Here is a 17,183-nt window from a genome sequence, read left to right on the forward strand (position 1 = left end):
CCCCAAGTTGTAACAAGAGATGCATCCCATGATCATCTCTACCAGTGCCAACCCCCAACCCTAATAAAAAACTTCCACACTCACCTTCTTTATCAGTAACTGACCAGGAATACTTCTGAAAAGGCTTACTAGATGGAAGAGGATCCATCTCCAACACTTTGTAAATCTGGCCAAAGGCTGATAGTCTGAGTGCGTGCTAAAGAACAAAGCATTTTATTTAATCACATTTCAGTAGCCATTCATAAAGCCCTTAGAACATCTAGCTAAAAAGATACTCATAAATTCTGACATTATAACAGCAGAAGTCCCTAACAACACACAAGAAAAAAGTATTCGAACACAACAATTGAGAAAATCAAGTTATTTTATCTCGCTAGTAAGTCAGAGTGGCATGCTCAATCTTCTACCTGTGCACTGTGGGTAATATCTTCTTTTTGCTGGATGGTCATATAGCTCAGAGCATCTGTTGGGTCTCGCTCACAAGGATCATGAAGACCAGGACCACCTTTGGCAAAGGAAAAACACAAGTATCATTTAGAACTGAATTTAGAATTCAGTAAACTGAAACAAGAGAGAGACAGTTGGGGAGAATGAAGAGAAAATGAAAACAAAAACTGAGGAACTAAGTTAAAAGTCTGCTCAGTTAAGTGGAGTAAAAAGGACACACTCTCATTTTCAACATGTTAGCACTTGCATGTCCTTATTTTATACTGGAAGTCATTGTATATCTAAGGCCAAAACTGAGTCTTACTCTGAGAATTTAGAAACAGCACAATGAATCAGCCCAAATCTTAAAAGGGATTACATATGGAAAATAAGACCAAATTTAATTCTTCCAAATTTAAAACCAGACTACAAACAGAATGAACTTCATACATTTTAACTAAACATCTGCAATTTCAAATTCGGAGTTCGAGGTAAAGCAAATTCAAAGCAGACACAATATATTATTAGTACCCTTTATGTTAGTACATATAAAACACAAATTATAATTATTGAAAAACAGTTTTATAGCACTTTTCCAACACGCATTCTAGTTGTCAAAATTCCAAGCGAAAGAACTCCTATGCAACATTTTCCTGTGTAGAGGACAAACTTGGCATATATTTAGAAAAATAAACTAAACTGACATTTGCTGATTGTTCTGCTTCCAGAGTTTGAAACCCTTACCAGGAAGTAGTATTCCAGATGCCAAACACTCCATTACTCGTCTCAAGGCCTCCCCAGCGCCCAAAGGTCTATTACAAGTACCTATAGACTTTTCACATATAAGTTCTAGTGGCTAGAAGATATTAAATTACAAATTAGTACATGCACCAAGGGTTAAAAGGATTCCAGTTAAATGTGAGCTAACATTTCTATCTACAAGGGAGGCCAAAGAGTGCAATTCAATTTAATATTTAGGGCCCACTTAACATTTTCCCCATGATTATCAACCTTTACCCTGGGCAGAGTTTTTAAATCAAGCATTTTTAAGATTGTATCTTCAGAAGACATTTTTGTAACAAAAACTTTATATTTATTTACCCAGAAATGATCACTAAAGAAACTATGGTCTCTAATTCATTTAACAAAGACTTAACAAGCCCTCATATAAGTTAGTAATAGCTAATAACTAGCCAGTGTGCAAAACCCAGCCCACCTATCTCCCACTTAGGAAGTACACAAACCACAAATATTTCAATATAATAATAAGACTTCATTTCAGACAGCCTGTCTCAAGTATTACAATTAGAACAAAGGACCAAATCTCCAGATTCAATAAACTAAGAACTCATGATATTTTGTCAAAGTAATCACTGCTACATTCGTTTATAAAATGATCTTTCATGGCTTTATTTAAATTGTTTCATAATGTTCTTAAGTTGTCTTGATTGGAGCAGGCATAATTTCCAAGTAAGTCAATTTTACGATATATAGAAATGATATCCATATGGGGTTAAGTGTACTGTTTGCTTGACTTTAATTACTAACATGAACTTATTTGTAAATGTCTCCACTCAAAGAGAAAGCTACAGAGGTATAGGATCCTTATACTGGCCTATTGGGTAATTTTCATGGTAATGCAAGGGGGCACCAAAAGAGAAGTGGGTCAGCCAAAGAGGCTTTTGTGGGCAGCAGGTGAACAGTAAGTGATTAACCACCAGTGTAAGAAGACACTCACTTCTAAAAGGTATAAAACCTTTTTGTCAGAAAAAAATATTTCAAGCTCTGTAACATGAATACAATGAAATAGAAGAGGCAGGTTATATGCACAAAAGGAGGATTCATTTAAAAAGATGCTTTATTTTTTTCATGGCAAACATACATAATGCATGCCTTAGCTAACTTAGGAGACAGTCATTTTAAAGTAACATCTCATTTCTATAGGATTTTCTCTGCTGCAGCTTCCAAATTTGCTTTTAGCCATATTTAAGTACTTACCCATCCTTTCAATGGTGCCCATGTGGGGACTCTGTTGCACAAATCACGCAGAATGCGGAGAACAATTACACATGATTTTAATCCATTTGCCCTTGCCTAAAACAAAATGATTCCAGATATCCCTATTGAGATCTATTCTTCATTTTGGGCAGGTTCTTTCAAGTGAATACTAAGTAGCAAATTATTCATCAGTTATCAAGCAAACCAAAAAAAAAAAAAACCAATTAATCAAAAGTAGTAAAATTGAGGTTTAAAAGGTACATTTTTAAAATAAAAGGACCATAATATTAAAATTAATTTCTTAGTCTCATGGCAACCCCACTCCAGGCAACCAACTAATTTAATCTTTATCTTTTCTCACTCATGTTTGATTTTATAAGAAACCATCTGAAATTCAGAATACTAGGCCAAAAAGAATTATATGATAATAAAACATCATGAACTACAGAAGCTATACTAGGCACATATCTAAATTAACTCAATTACTCCAACAACCACACTATGAGCTAGAAAGCATCCCTCATTTTATGTAGTACACAGAAACCAATTAAGTGGCAGGTGTTCCAAATGAAACTTGCGCAAAGCTTAATAACAATAAGATAGTAACAAAAAGCCAACCTGAAACCATTTGGCATGTCGAAGAGACGCCAAGGCGTTCAGGCATTTCTGCCTGTCCAATAAGTCCGGAGGATCTTTCATCGAAACATTTTCTAACGGTAAAATGGGATAAAGAGAGACAGATACAATTTGACCAAGGGATTCCTATCAAATTATCAAACAATAAAAAATAAAAAGAATAATAGCATTTGAGTGAACTAATAAGACTCCCAGAAAATTTCCTGATTTGGCTGTGTTGCTTTTTTAAAAAATTATGTGCACTATGATTATTTTTTAAGTTAAGAGTCATCAGAGTAGTTCTGTGCACAAATACAATGAAGCATGAAAAATTCATTCTATAAACAAATCAATGACAGCTGCTACTTACAGTCTGGGATCTTATTAAGCATGTATAACATCTCAGGGCACAAAATAAGTACATAGCACTTTTTCCTTTGGCAGGATGTAAAGAAGGGAAATCTGGGACCAATAGCATTAACAACTTTTTTAACAGAAGAAATCTCTAACCATTTTTAAGGAACACTGGAAATCAATTATGTCTCATATCAATGAGCTATATTGAGAATATACTGAAGATGACAATTTTTTTACACTAGTTAAACTCATTCAACAAGGTAACCATTAACAGAAACTTCACCCCATGATTGAGAACTCAAGTATCACTTTGGAATTCCCCATTCTAAACCAAAATTATTAAAATTACAAATATAAAATACAGTGAACTATGTTTCAAGTTTTATATGCCTTTTTAAAATAAAAAGCAACAAAGAATACTATTTAATTATGGCTATTCAGCTTGCCTTAGTTGGATGAAATGGCCCAAAGCAGCAAATACACATATTTGAGAAGACGTCATATGATACGAAATTCCAGTTTAGACAGCCAAATTTATCTCCTCTAAGCTACTGAAAAATGGGCTTTTAAATTTTGGAGGTTGGTACATTACTTAAATGTACACAATATGCAAGTGCTTCTTGAGTAATAATTCTTTGTTTAATACAATTAAGTCAGATTTACCATTCTCTTTAAGAATTCTCTTAAATATAAGACAACCCACTAACACTTTTTCCCAGCATTGCCATGACAGTAACAGATCGGATAGAGGTAGTGCATTTGTGTGGGCCAACTAATACAATGTATGTATTTCTAAATGGGAGGCAAGAACAATGATACTTTTTGATTCCTTCAATTATCAGAGGATCCTACTACAGCAATCAATGTTTATTTTGTTGTTGTTGTTTTTTTTTCCTTTTTTTGAGACAGGTTCTTCCTCTGTCACCCAGGCTGGAGTGCACTGGCATGATCTCAGCTCACTGCAACCTCCTCCTCCCAGGCTCGTGCGATCCTCCCACCTCACCCTACAGGCATGTACCACCATGCCCAGCTAATTTTTTTGTAGATATGGGATCTCACTATGTTACCTAGGCTGGTCTCGAACTCCTGGACTCAAGCAATCTGCCTGCCTTGGCCTCCCAAAATGCTGGGACTACAGACGTGAGCCATCACACCTAGTCAATGTTTATTCTAATTGATGAAATGTCATTAACTTAAAAAGCCATAACGCCAATAGAAAACAAATTTATTAAAGGAAGAACTGTGGTTCTCTTTACTGGCCATGACACTGTAAAGGCTGAAGTGCTACACACTTATTTTCTGACCAGGTGAGCTCTACACCAGTTATTTGCATTGTTTCCCATTAACCACTGCTAACAAAATCAGAATACAATGTTTCATTACTCCCTTTTACTCATAAAATGGGAAGCCTCAAAAAGGATTATTACTCTGATTTATAAATATAAACAAATGTAACATGGGTATTCATTTCATAGGTGATACAGCTCAATTTTGTCTTTATAGTGATGCAAAATATATAAGTAGCTCAGTTTAATGTTTCTATGTCAAAATGCTTAACTGTGGTCAATACAAGCATCTGTGTAAAGCTCACATATCAGATAAAACAAACTACTGTAAATGAATGTTTAGAATCTCTTAAAAGTTAGATATGACAAAGGTTGACTGACTGCTAAGTAATGTAATCCCAATAAACAGTATGGATCTTATTTTTTAAGAAGTCAATTTTTAAGTGAATACTATGACAAGCTAAATTTTATTCTATCATCTTACCAAGTAGGAATGTCAGGAAGAGGGAGACAATGGAAGAGGGAAGTAAGGCAGAGGATAGGAAAAGGCAAGGTAAGCCAAAATTCTTATTGTACTTTCTAATACTTTCATCCAGGGATCAGAGCTTGTAATCAGCATCTTACTCTGATTGTAACACAGATATTTTTAATGGGAGACAATGGCAAAAATATTTTGATAAGTTATTTCATCCCAAAGTCAGATTGTAACCACAAACTCTTATTTTAGAAAACTGAGACAGCAGCTTGCTACAGACAGTCAACATTTGAAGACAACAGATTCTACGAAAAAGAGATGAAAGGGACAGGCACTGAACAGAAGACTTGCACCAGGTTCCCCCTTCCATCACCATCAGAATGACCATGTTTCTTCACGCTCTGATAGTCAGAAAATCAAAAGATCCAAAATGGCTTCAATATTCAGGAGGTAGAAAACAGTAGAGGAGATATAATAATTCATCTCATTTTATTTTTTCAAAGTTCTTAATATTAAAACAATATAAATTCATACAGTAGTACAGTGCTATCTATAAGCATAGATTGCCTGTTTCCTTTATATAATTAATAATATACAGTTTTATGTATGTTTTCATTCCTTTGAAAATAACTTCATTTAATCTGGCAATCGCAAAGCTGCTGCTGGGAAAACACTGCTACTCCTGGTAGCAGAATCTCAAGTTTACTATTTCTGAACTTTAATGTAGGCGTTTAAATTTTGAGAAGGATCAAAACTTTTCTGATAACACATCTTGGAGTTCTTAATTAGAAACAATAGAACTGTGAGCCATTTCATTATCTCCTACAGTGACCAGTGAAACAGATAAGGACGAGCATGGGAGGCAGGGGTTGGAAGGTGACAAAAATGCCAAAAACAAAGAAATATAGCAGGTTTTTTTTTTTTTTTTTTTTTTTTTTGAGACAGAATCTCACTCTTGTCTCCCCGCTGGAGTGCAGTGGCGCGATCTCGGCTCACTGCAACCTCTGCCTCCTGGGTTCAAGCAATTCTCGTGCCTTGGCCTCCCAAATAGCTGCGACTACAGGTGCACGCCACCATGCCCTGCTAATTTTTTCCATTTTTAGTAGAGACGGGGTTTCACCATGTTGGCCAGACTGGTCTCAAACTCCTGACCTCAGGTGATATGCCCGCCTCAGCCTCCCAAAGTGCTGCGATTACAGGTGTGAGCCACTGCACCCGGCCAGAAATACAGCTTTTAAGAAAATCTACTACTCAGTAACCTAGCATCAGGGCATGAAGGTACATACAACATTCTGGCAACGGAAGCACTAGAAAGTCTATTATGCCTAACCACGTTCATTTGGTTAGAGGTTAAATCAGTGACCAGAATCACACTATACTACAGGAAATGTTGGCTGGTTTCTCTCAATGCCTTACATGCAAGCTAGCTATCCATCCCTGTTAACAAAACACTAGCCTGGAGATGGAGCAGGCAAAAAAACAAAACATGATTGCATTAAACAGGAGTTATATGTCTGGAACCCAGGCTCTTCAAAGTTAAAATAATTGAGCTCAGTATCATGAGGGGCGCCTTGACAATCAGGATGAAATGGAGCTACCAAGTCTATGCTGACAGAATTTTCTAATTAGCCTAAGAATATCCTGGCAGCCCCTTCTCTCTCGATTCCTTGACGCTTTCTGGAGAAAAGACATGTCCCAAGCCACTGTCCATGCAAAACATGGGCACATAATAATATAAATAGGTAAATGTAGCAATAAGGTAGAATAGAGAAAGCACTGTTCTCCTAATTTATGTGACTAACGTCACTTGGTATGACTTTTCTTCAGTGGCAGTCTGCCACTGGAAAGACAGTGCCTAAAAGTTTGCCCTGGATTAACCGGGTACAGTGGCGCACACCTGTAATCCCAGCACTTTGGGAGGCCAAGGCAGGCAGATCACAAGGTTAAGAGAACGAGACCATCCTGGCCAACATGGTGAAACCCCATCTCTACTGAAAACATAAAAATTAGCTGGGCATGGTGGCCGGTGCCTATAGTCCCAGCTATTCAGGAGGCTGAGGCAGAAGAATCTCTTGAACCCAGGAGGCAGATGTTGCAGTGAGCTGAAATCACGCCACTGCACTCCAGCCTGGCGACAGAGCGAGACTCCGTCTCAAAAAAAGAAAAAAAAAAGTTTGCCGTGGATACCATAGATCCAGAAACTAGGGAAGGCAGGAAAATAAAGCCTGCTGCATCATTATCATCACAGTTACGATGGCTGTGCTGTAAAACCTACTGCCTTGACCCTAGCAAGACACATGCTAGTGAATTTCTGCCACGAAAAGCGAGTTCGCACTGGCACCAATATGAAGGGACTATGAGGCAACTTCTCTGAGAGTCCCTGAAAATCTGCCCCAGTACTGAGGAGAGAGGTGTGTCTTAGTCTAAGCCACAAGTGTCTCTGTAGTTTCCTTATCCACCTGGTTTCAAATTGCATTATAAATAAGCAGATAATTTATCACCCCCTTCAATAGCAAATATATTTCTAATTTAAAATCACAAGCAACAAAAGAAATTGAGACTCTGTGTGAAGCTCAGAATGACCAGATCAGCCTAACCACTCATGCAGTAATCCTAGACAATAATGGGAAGTGGCCTGCATACTAGACGTAAAGTCAGGGGAGCTGGGTAAAATGTGAGATTTTCCTCATTTATAAAATGGCAATTAGCTACCCCATAGGGCCGTGTGAGGGCTTTTAAAATAAATCATATATGAGGAAGTGCTTATCACATGGTAGGTTATAAAAATATCTTAACAGAGATTAATCTTCAATATATATTACTTGAGCTATGAGATGCCCATTAATACTTCTTACACACTGGAGAGTCCTATTTAATCAGACAATATGCTGACTATGTTAATTCACTTAACAGATTTATAGGGCTTTTTAAAAAATCATCTACTATGTATCAGGTACCCTTAGAAATGCTAAGGATAAAGGACAGGCAAAAAGACACCTGAATTATAAGCTACAATATACCAGGTTTTTATCATTAGCACTGCATAAATCAGTATACTGATTCTAATACTACACATCACTGGGTGTTGAAGAGTTTAACTGTGCTTGGGTTGACTTCTTCTGACCCACCATGTGCACATGATTTTCACTGTTAAGGCAGTTTGAGTAGGTGGGTTCAATAAGTTGACAACTACTATTTACTGAGCAACTGCTTTGTTCCAGTTACTGTATAAGTCACATTACATAAATTCTCTCACTTAAAACAACTTTCTAAGGTATTTATAATCCACACTTTAAAATGAGGAAACCTACCCAGGGTCACACCGCAATAGCAACTAATGGAGTTAAGAGTCAAACAAGGCCAGGCACACTGACTCACACCTGTAATCGTAGCAGTTTGGGAGGCTGAGGCGGGCAAATTGCCTGAGCTCAGGAATTCGAGGCCAGTCTGGGCAACATGGCAAAACCTCGTCTCTACTAAAATAGAAAAAATTAGCCGGGCATGGTGGCATGAGCCTATACTCCCAGCTACGCAGGGGGCTGAGGCACGAGAATTGCTTGAACCCGGGAGGCAGAGGTTGCAGTGAGCTGAAATCATGCAACTGCACTCCAGCCTGGGAAACAAACCAAGACTGTCTCCAACAACAACAACAACAACAACAAAATAAGCCAAACAAAAGACTGCTGCACACCAAGATCTGTGCTTCTATGCCTTCATTAGCAGGAAACATGTAGTAATGAGGATACGGTTATTCTACAGGGCCTTCAAGGGTTAGAATACAGAAAGAAGACGGACAACATGGGAGGAAACTTATCTATGAAACAGTAAACAATACCAAAGAGATTCACTCTGTATTATGGCAATTTAAAATGTAAATCGTGATTTGAAAGGAGTAGGTACTTAGATCCATTCTGCACAATTCTGAGGAAGTTTCACGCCCTAGTCCTCTGGTTCTGTCTGCTCTCAACCACGCTTTTTTTTTTTTTTCTTTTTCAGATTTTACCCAAATATGTGGCAAGTTAAGAGAGAGAAAAGAAAGATGTGAAGTGTGTATGTATTGTGAACAGTTTGTTTGGGTGGGGGTAGGTGAAGGAAAGTTGAGATACTATAGGAAAATGTCTCCAAGAAAAAAGTTACAATAGATTTGTTTTTAACTTGGAGAAAAAAAAAAAAGAGTATAAATTAGGAGAAAAAAGGATAACTTTCAGCCCCACAAATTCCTGGGACCTGAATGAATTTTGTGCTTTTATTCCATGCAGCTGAAAAGAATTGCATCAAGGGGATGAGGAGCTGTCTAGTGTGAGAAAACAGAATGATACAGCCCAGGTCTGAAGTGCATAACGATAGACCAGATCCTCCAAGTTGCCCAGGAAAATGCAAACCAGTAGCAAAGATCAAAAATTGTCTTTGAGGCCGGGCGCGGTGGCTCAAGCCTGTAATCCCAGCACTTTGGGAGGCCGAGACGGGCGGATCGCGAGGTCAGGAGATCGAGACCATCCTGGCTAACACGGTGAAACCCCGTCTCTACTAAAAATACAAAAACTAGCCGGGCGAGATGGCGGGCGCCTGTAGTCCCAGCTACTCGGGAGGCTGAGGCAGGAGAATGGCGTAAACCCGGGAGGCGGAGCTTGCAGTGAGCTGAGATCTGGCCACTGCACTCCAGTCCGGGCGACAGAGCGAGACTCCGCCTCAAAAAAAAAAAAAAAAAAAAAAAATTGTCTTTGACGGCCAGACACGGTGGCTCAAGCCTGTAATCCCAGCACTTTGGGAGGCCGAGACGGGCGGATCACGAGGTCAGGAGATCGAGACCAGCCTGGCTAACACGGTGAAACCCCGTCTCTACTAAAAAAAAAATACAAAAAACTAGCTGGGCGAGGTAGCGGGCGCCTGTAGTCCCAGCTGCTCGGGAGGCGGAGCTTGCAGTGAGCTGAGATCCGGCCACTGCACTCCAGCCTGGGCCACAGAGCGAGACTCCGTCTCAAAAAAAAAAATAAAATTGTCTTTGACAAAGCCCAGGTTAGACAAAATGAGCAAACTATAAAAGGTATCAAGTGAGTCAACAGGGCTGGGATGTTAAGGACAACAGCAAAGCAAATCTTTCTGTCATTCAAAAAAAAAAGTAAGATGTATAAAACTTTAGATCAAAGCTGATTTCTTCACCTTACCTGATCCATATAACAGCTGATGAGAATCAGCTCATAGAGGTCTCTGGATCCTTCAGTAATTCAAACACCTTGAACAGAGACTATGACTCTCTTACTTTATTACAAAATCTACTCTATAATAGTGTTCTAGCAAGGGTACAATATACTAGGAATGTCGTCAGCTTCTCTAAACAGAAGTTCAAGGCAACAGACCAAGTTGAAAGGTATCACTGAAAGCTATGACAAAATCTCATGTAAGTACACAAAACCACAGGAATAATGATGACTGAAGTTCCCTTAATATTTTCAAAAAAGAAATGAAAGGGATGCTGACAGATACAAGCAAACATGTAATTAACCTAGCCTTTGGCAACTTCAGTCTTTTTCTCATCTCCCTATATACTCAAATAATTTTTAATAATACCTATAATTACAACACTACTTAGAAATGGTTGGTTTTATACTAGAGGGTCAAGTAGAACACATCTTACCAGAATTAACATTTATCTTGACACTTCAGAAATCATTTTATAGTTCTACAGTTAATGGTGAACTGTAAAGCTATTAAAAACATTAAGCCATTTAAGATTGGTTCTTCAGAGGTGCTATAGATACTACATACAGCAAAAAATTTTAATGCATAGGCATAAGCTCAATTAGATTGGATGCCCTTTGATTTTAAAATATGACTCATAAATGTGTCTGGTTTGTATCTGTTGAGTTATGATATAGATGGTTTTAGTTAACCCAAAAAGCATTTTTTTAAAAAGAGTCTACCACTTTAAGTGATTCTATGAGTCATGTCTCTCAAAAATTAAAATTCCAACTTTACTGTTACCTTTTTCTCTACCCTTATCACCAAGTTGAAATAAACTAAGAAACTGATCAATATTTATTGTGGCACTGGTATTTCAGGTAAGGGAGTAAGCAACGGACTTGTTGAAAGTCTGGTGATGAAAAATAGCAACAGGGAGTCCCCACTGGCCCAGATAGGCTGCATTGCCTCTAAACTGTCATGACAGAGTGGCCAGTTGGTCAAAGGTTTGACACAGGAGAAATATCACCTGGCAAGTTTCAAGGGAATGAGAGGCAGAAACAAGCTAACTTGACAGGATAAAAACATCAGAAATAGAAGCCCACCACAACCCCATCATGAACTTCTCAAAACTACCAATAACTGAATAGATTTCTCACTCTACTTTTATGAGGATGACATTGCCAGACAGCAATTCTTCTTAACTTCAGAAGAAAGTTAGTTTAAAGAATGATTCTCACATAAATCATATTCAAAATGTTAACAGGGTCACAAACCTCCTAGAAAAAATTTACTCAACATTATCCACTAAAAAAATTCAATCACCCAATTTACATCCCTTACACTATAAAACAAGTCTAGACACAGACATGTACAAATCTTACAAGATTATATAGCCATTAGAAGTCAAGAGCAATATGATGCAAGTAATTCTTTTTTTTTTATTATTTTTTTTTTTTGGTGCAGTCTTGCTCTGTCACCCAGGCTGGAGTGCAGTGTTGTGATCTCAGCTCACTGCAACCTCTGCTTCCTGGGTTCAAGCAATTCTTGTGTCTCAGCCTCCCGAGTAGCTGGGATTACAGGCGCCCACCATCACGCCTGGCTAATTTTTTTGTATTTTCAGTAGACGGGGTTTCGCCAAGTTGGCCAGGTTTGTCTCGAACTCCTGGCCTCAAGCAACCCACCCACCTCGGCCTCCCAAAGTGCTGGGATTACAGGCATGAGCCACCACGCCCAACCAGGATGCAAGTAATTTTGGAACAATGAGTAAATTTGAAAATAAAATGTTTTGGACCACATTTAATCCTGAAATCTGACCATTAAGACAAACTACATAGAATAAGTTGGCTGATACCAATAACTTAATGCAATACTAGACTAAGTAAAACAGAACAGCAAATGGTATAAAGATTAAAGCAGAGTTAAAACCAACAAGACAAGTACAGGTTTTTGAAATAACATTTTATATTTTGAATTCATACATTTTTGCAAAATATACTGATTATGTAGAAACAAAGCCATTTAAAATACTATTAAATAGAGTGGCATAAAACAAACAAAGGCTGTTATTTCCTAAATCCATAAAACATTGTTAACATAGCTTTTATATGAAGAAAACAAACAACAACAACAAATATATACATATATATGCATGTGTACCTCCATCCTTCTTCTCCAATTCGTCCCTAATTAGAGGTGAGGTAAGTATCACCTTCAAAGTTAGTGTGGGCTCTTTTGTATTCCGAATTATAATAGATGCCTCATTTACACATTGTTCCACTTGATACTTCTCTTCTGTGAGTTTCTGAAAGTCACCAAGATTTCAAAATCACCCAGTTAATTAGACTGAAATCTCAAAAGAAAAAAAAGAATGGTTGTACTAAGTTCTCAAATGTTATTAACTATTAATATTACCGTGCTCAAACGGCAAAGAAAGCCTGTAACTAGTTCTTTACTGGGGATAACACTTTTCTCTCCTCCCAACTTCCAAGAAAACCCTCTTTCTCCATTCTTTACAAAGCAATCACAATGTCAACCATCCATACAATTATGAAACAATATTTAAAACCATTCTAATATTTGAAAGTAAAATGCCAAAAGCATCAGTATGTGATAAATGGTAAATTATTGTTCTTAAAATTAATACAGAGAACTATTACAAAATAATAAATAGCTGGGACTGCTCTCCAAAACAATAGCTCTTTTTGTAGAACAGCCTAAACAGGAACTCCTACTTGGCAAAAACTTATAAGATTATGGAGCTTTTCAAAGAGCACCAAATAAGCACCAATGAAAAAGTATCTCTGCACAGTCACTCACCAGGAGGAAACAATGAGTATAAACAAGTAACTTCTTCCCTTCTCTGATAACAGGTCTCAGAGATCTTCCAATGGGACCTACCGCTATGGGACAAGTCATCTGACATCTACAGAAAACCTACATTGCTTCTTTTAACATACAAATATAAACAAATATACAATTTAAGTAGGGGCCTCCCACAAAGTAATCACCCGATCAGAATTATATATTAAGTTATGCTTACTATATTATTATACATTAAATATATGGTTTAATAAGTTACACAGGGCTTTTTTTCTTAGTGTTGAAATTCAGTATCTATTACCTGACATACAGTAGCCAGGCTGAATGGAGACACTACCAGGTCCCTGTTTATCAGTGTGTATTCAAAGAATTCAAAGTCACTTACATAAAAATAGCATTTTATCATTAAACTATCCCAAAAAAGTAGGAAAGGGAAAACTCATTATCCTACTTTTGAATAGAGGAAGCCAAGGAAGGGAAAGGCCATACAGTAGATAAAAGAACCAGAATATAAAGAAACTGCAAAAAACAGCTCACACATTCATTTTGTCACTAAAAGAGCATTAAAGATGTCTATCAAAGAATAAATTGAACTTCATTTTTCAATTATGCATGTCGATCACCATAAGACACACCCAAAATAATAAATATGATATGCATTTTGTGCTAGACTAATTTTAAGTGATTTCTGGTTTTAGTCATCCTCCTCCTCCTTTGCTCAAAGAAGTTCTAAAATCATCTTAGGAAAGAATATGAAGAGAAAAGGTAAGGTATAACCTCAGCTAACTAAAGTAGTTAGATAACTGAAAGGTTTGCTATGTTAAGTGCTCAGGAAAAAGATTTTTGGTCCATAAGAAAATAATATCATATCAGATACTGGTTTTCCACACAAACAACATGAAAACTGGGCAGGGCGGGGGGAGGCGGGGGCAAAGCGTGCTCGGGGGGAAAGGTTTAATTGTAAAAGTCACACTTAAAACAATTTCATGAATATTATTAGTAACAATACATGTACACATATGTGTATATATGTGGGCATGTGTGTACATGTATATATTTTAATCTGAGATTAGTGTACAATCATCATCCCCATTTTACAAGAAAATGTATCTTTACCCAAACATAGATTTATTGTTGGAGAAATCCAACAATAAATCTATGCTATGTTAAATTGAAAGATACTTCTCCTAATTTCCACCATTAGTCTTAAGAGTTCACACCTCTTTTACCTTCTGCCAGATAACATTTCGAAGACCTAAAGATATTTATATTGTTTTCAGTCTTCTTTAGCCTAAAAACCTTCAGTCTCCTAAAATTTGAGATGGTGTGTATGCCCTGTACACCCTCTAGGGTAACCCCCTTGAATACGTGCTAACTAGAAAAGAACATTTTTAAACTGTGGTGCTCATAAATAAACACCCTCACTCAAGAGAGAAACAATGTGGAGTTCACAAAGTTGTGATCTGCACAGAGAAAGCTCGAACAATGCCAACTAAAGCTTGGCCCAATCTTCTGTATCTTCAAAACAGGAAAGATGTGACAGATTTTCTGAATATGAACTCCAATTTACTATTGTACTGGTTCTCAACCCCTTTTCAATGCTGCAACATCTGAGGATGAGGAATATGATCATTCTCGTAAGAAACAAGATTCATGAAAAGAACAGAAAGGGGGTGAGGTGGGTGAAAAAGCCACTAGTATGTCTGATTCTGATAATTCTAGATTTAAGAGTAATGATGTTTACTATACTAACAGCAGAAATACAGATTAAATGCTAAAACAACATAAAAAATTGAAATGGGAACTTTATTAATATTCTAATAAACTACAAGTATAGTTAGCCAGAAAGCCCATTAATGAGCTTTCCACTTAGTAAAGCTTTACTCCATGTTTAATACATAAAGCTATATTCCACTCTCCTTCCCCCAAATGATCACAAAAGGATTTTTTTAAAAGGGAGGGAAAGATAAATAAATTCAACCCTATGAAAGACCAGAAAACATTTCTCCATCAAAATTGAAAGTGGAAAAGCCAAGTATGTTCTGTCACTTTAAAAACCATATAGACAAACCATAAGACAAACCATAAGACAAAATGATAAAATAGTGTCTCCAAAATTAATACAGGAGAATGTGCCAATCAGTAAAATAAATCTGAATGTCAAGAATGGTACTAAAAAATCAGAGATGGTTTTGAGGGTCAGTTGGTGAATATAAAAGAAAATGATCTAGTAACAAAGCGAATAAAAACAAACTTAGAATTCATACATCTTTTAAAAAGACCGCTTTTAAAAGATATACAAATAAAAGAAACTAAATTTTAAAAAGTGAGTGGTGGAGGGAAGCATTCAACAATTCACAAGTTTGGACCTATGGACCAACATGTATTTCTATGACATTGATATGAAGACAAACTGATATAAAATTATCAAAAGCTGTAATTTAATTGGACCACAGACAATATGCATCTGATACTGAAAGATAATCACAGATTCCCAGTGATGCAATGAGTCCTTGGGGTAGGCTGGCAGGGCAGGTCCTAGATGACCAGAACCCCAGAATGGTTACCTTCATCCTTCACCCCTAAGGAGGCTTCAGCCTTCAGCAGCATCCTTCGGGGAACATGCCAACATCAAATTTTTCTAAATGCATCCCAGTGTAAAAAAGGTTTGGAGACAAGAAATGAACAGTGATTTCCCATTAACAGAACAAAAACTGTTAATTTCCCATTAACAGGTGATAAAAAAACTGAGTCTTCAGTTTTAAAAATTACTTTCTATGAAAGTCTCTCATTGATAAGAAAGTCTCTTAGTCTCTAGAAAGTATCTAGTCTAGGTTGTTTTCAATCTTCCAGTTATTTTCTGCATTATACCAACCCTTCCAAGAACTTTATAATGGTGAGACCTAGTCTGGAAAAAATGAAGATTCTCAGCAAGACACAACGGAAAAGTTTAAGACAGGTCCTTAACGGCCATCTTAATTTAGTAAATATATCCTGAGTACAAATCACCAGAAGTTTGCTTTAACTGTGATGAATCAGTCATTGACCCAGAGTAGCAGTACTTATTTTCTCTGTGTCTATCCTTGCTATTATCAATTCTGGTTAATAATTTTTTCAAAGTCACTACCTATTTTCACCTTTTTACAAATTCGCCTAGAGGTGCAGTTAAACTGTACTCACCTGAATCTGAACAGGAAGATTATCTTTGACTGTATTTAACAGGGTCTCTGTGGGTTTGTCTTTGCACATTAAAACCAGCTCCAAGTCCATATCATCTTTAATCAGCAAGCCTTTTGCAACCAGGCCAATCCTCATTACACCACACAATGTCCGACCACCTTGATCCCTAAAAATAAAAGTCTGCATGATTACTTTCACAACCTATTTCCCAAACTATAACTTAATCATCACTTGGCTTCCTGAATATCCTTATGAACTGATAAGGGAGTATGTAAATCCAGACATCCAGATATCCACAAAATTAAGTCTCAGATTTGAGGCTTATAAAGTATCTATCTTTCCTCAAGGATTCAATGGGGAACATATTTCATACTACAGATCTTGTAATTCTTTACTACATTCATATTGCTTAAGAAAACTAAAAAATACTGCATCCTCTTAAATATTTTTTCAAATTGTTCTTTTTAAATTTCCTTCTGGCCAGGTGCAGTGGCTCATGCCTGTAATCCCAACACTTTGGGAGGTCAACACAGGAGGATCACTTGAGCCCAGTAGTTCAAGACCAACCTGGGCCAACACAGAAAGACCCTGTCACCACAAAAAAATTTAAAAAAATTAGCCAGGCATAGTGGCATGCACCTGTAGTGCCAGCTACTCAGGAAGCTAAGAAGAGAGGATTGAGCCCAGGAGTTCCAGGCTGCACTGAACCATGTTTGCACCACTGCACTCCAGCCTGGGTGACCAAATGAGATCCTGTTTCAAAAAATAAAAATAAAATAAACTTCATTCTGTTTTAGGAGTAATTAGGAAATTTGTGGGGTACATGAATACCATGGTATATTGGG

General features: G+C 37.2%; 1 protein-coding gene across 2 annotated transcripts in view; it reads right to left on the reverse strand.

Moving 5' to 3' along the window:
* STRBP (spermatid perinuclear RNA binding protein) overlaps window positions 1-17,183 on the reverse strand; it is a 165,512-nt gene that overhangs the window by 50,948 nt on the left and 97,381 nt on the right. For both annotated transcript variants that reach the window (XM_033190522.1, XM_033190512.1), the window contains exons 4-10: window positions 16,339-16,504; window positions 12,496-12,640; window positions 3,043-3,134; window positions 2,425-2,520; window positions 1,171-1,282; window positions 408-505; window positions 85-196 (exon numbers count right to left, since the gene is read on the reverse strand). In XM_033190522.1, coding sequence (XP_033046413.1) covers window positions 85-196; window positions 408-505; window positions 1,171-1,282; window positions 2,425-2,520; window positions 3,043-3,134; window positions 12,496-12,640; window positions 16,339-16,504 — 821 coding nt within the window. The remainder of the gene's footprint in view (window positions 1-84; window positions 197-407; window positions 506-1,170; window positions 1,283-2,424; window positions 2,521-3,042; window positions 3,135-12,495; window positions 12,641-16,338; window positions 16,505-17,183) is intronic.

This window comes from Trachypithecus francoisi, unplaced genomic scaffold, assembly GCF_009764315.1.
Source record: "Trachypithecus francoisi isolate TF-2019V2 unplaced genomic scaffold, Tfra_2.0 Contig01585, whole genome shotgun sequence".
NCBI classification, from domain to species: Eukaryota; Metazoa; Chordata; class Mammalia; order Primates; family Cercopithecidae; genus Trachypithecus; species Trachypithecus francoisi.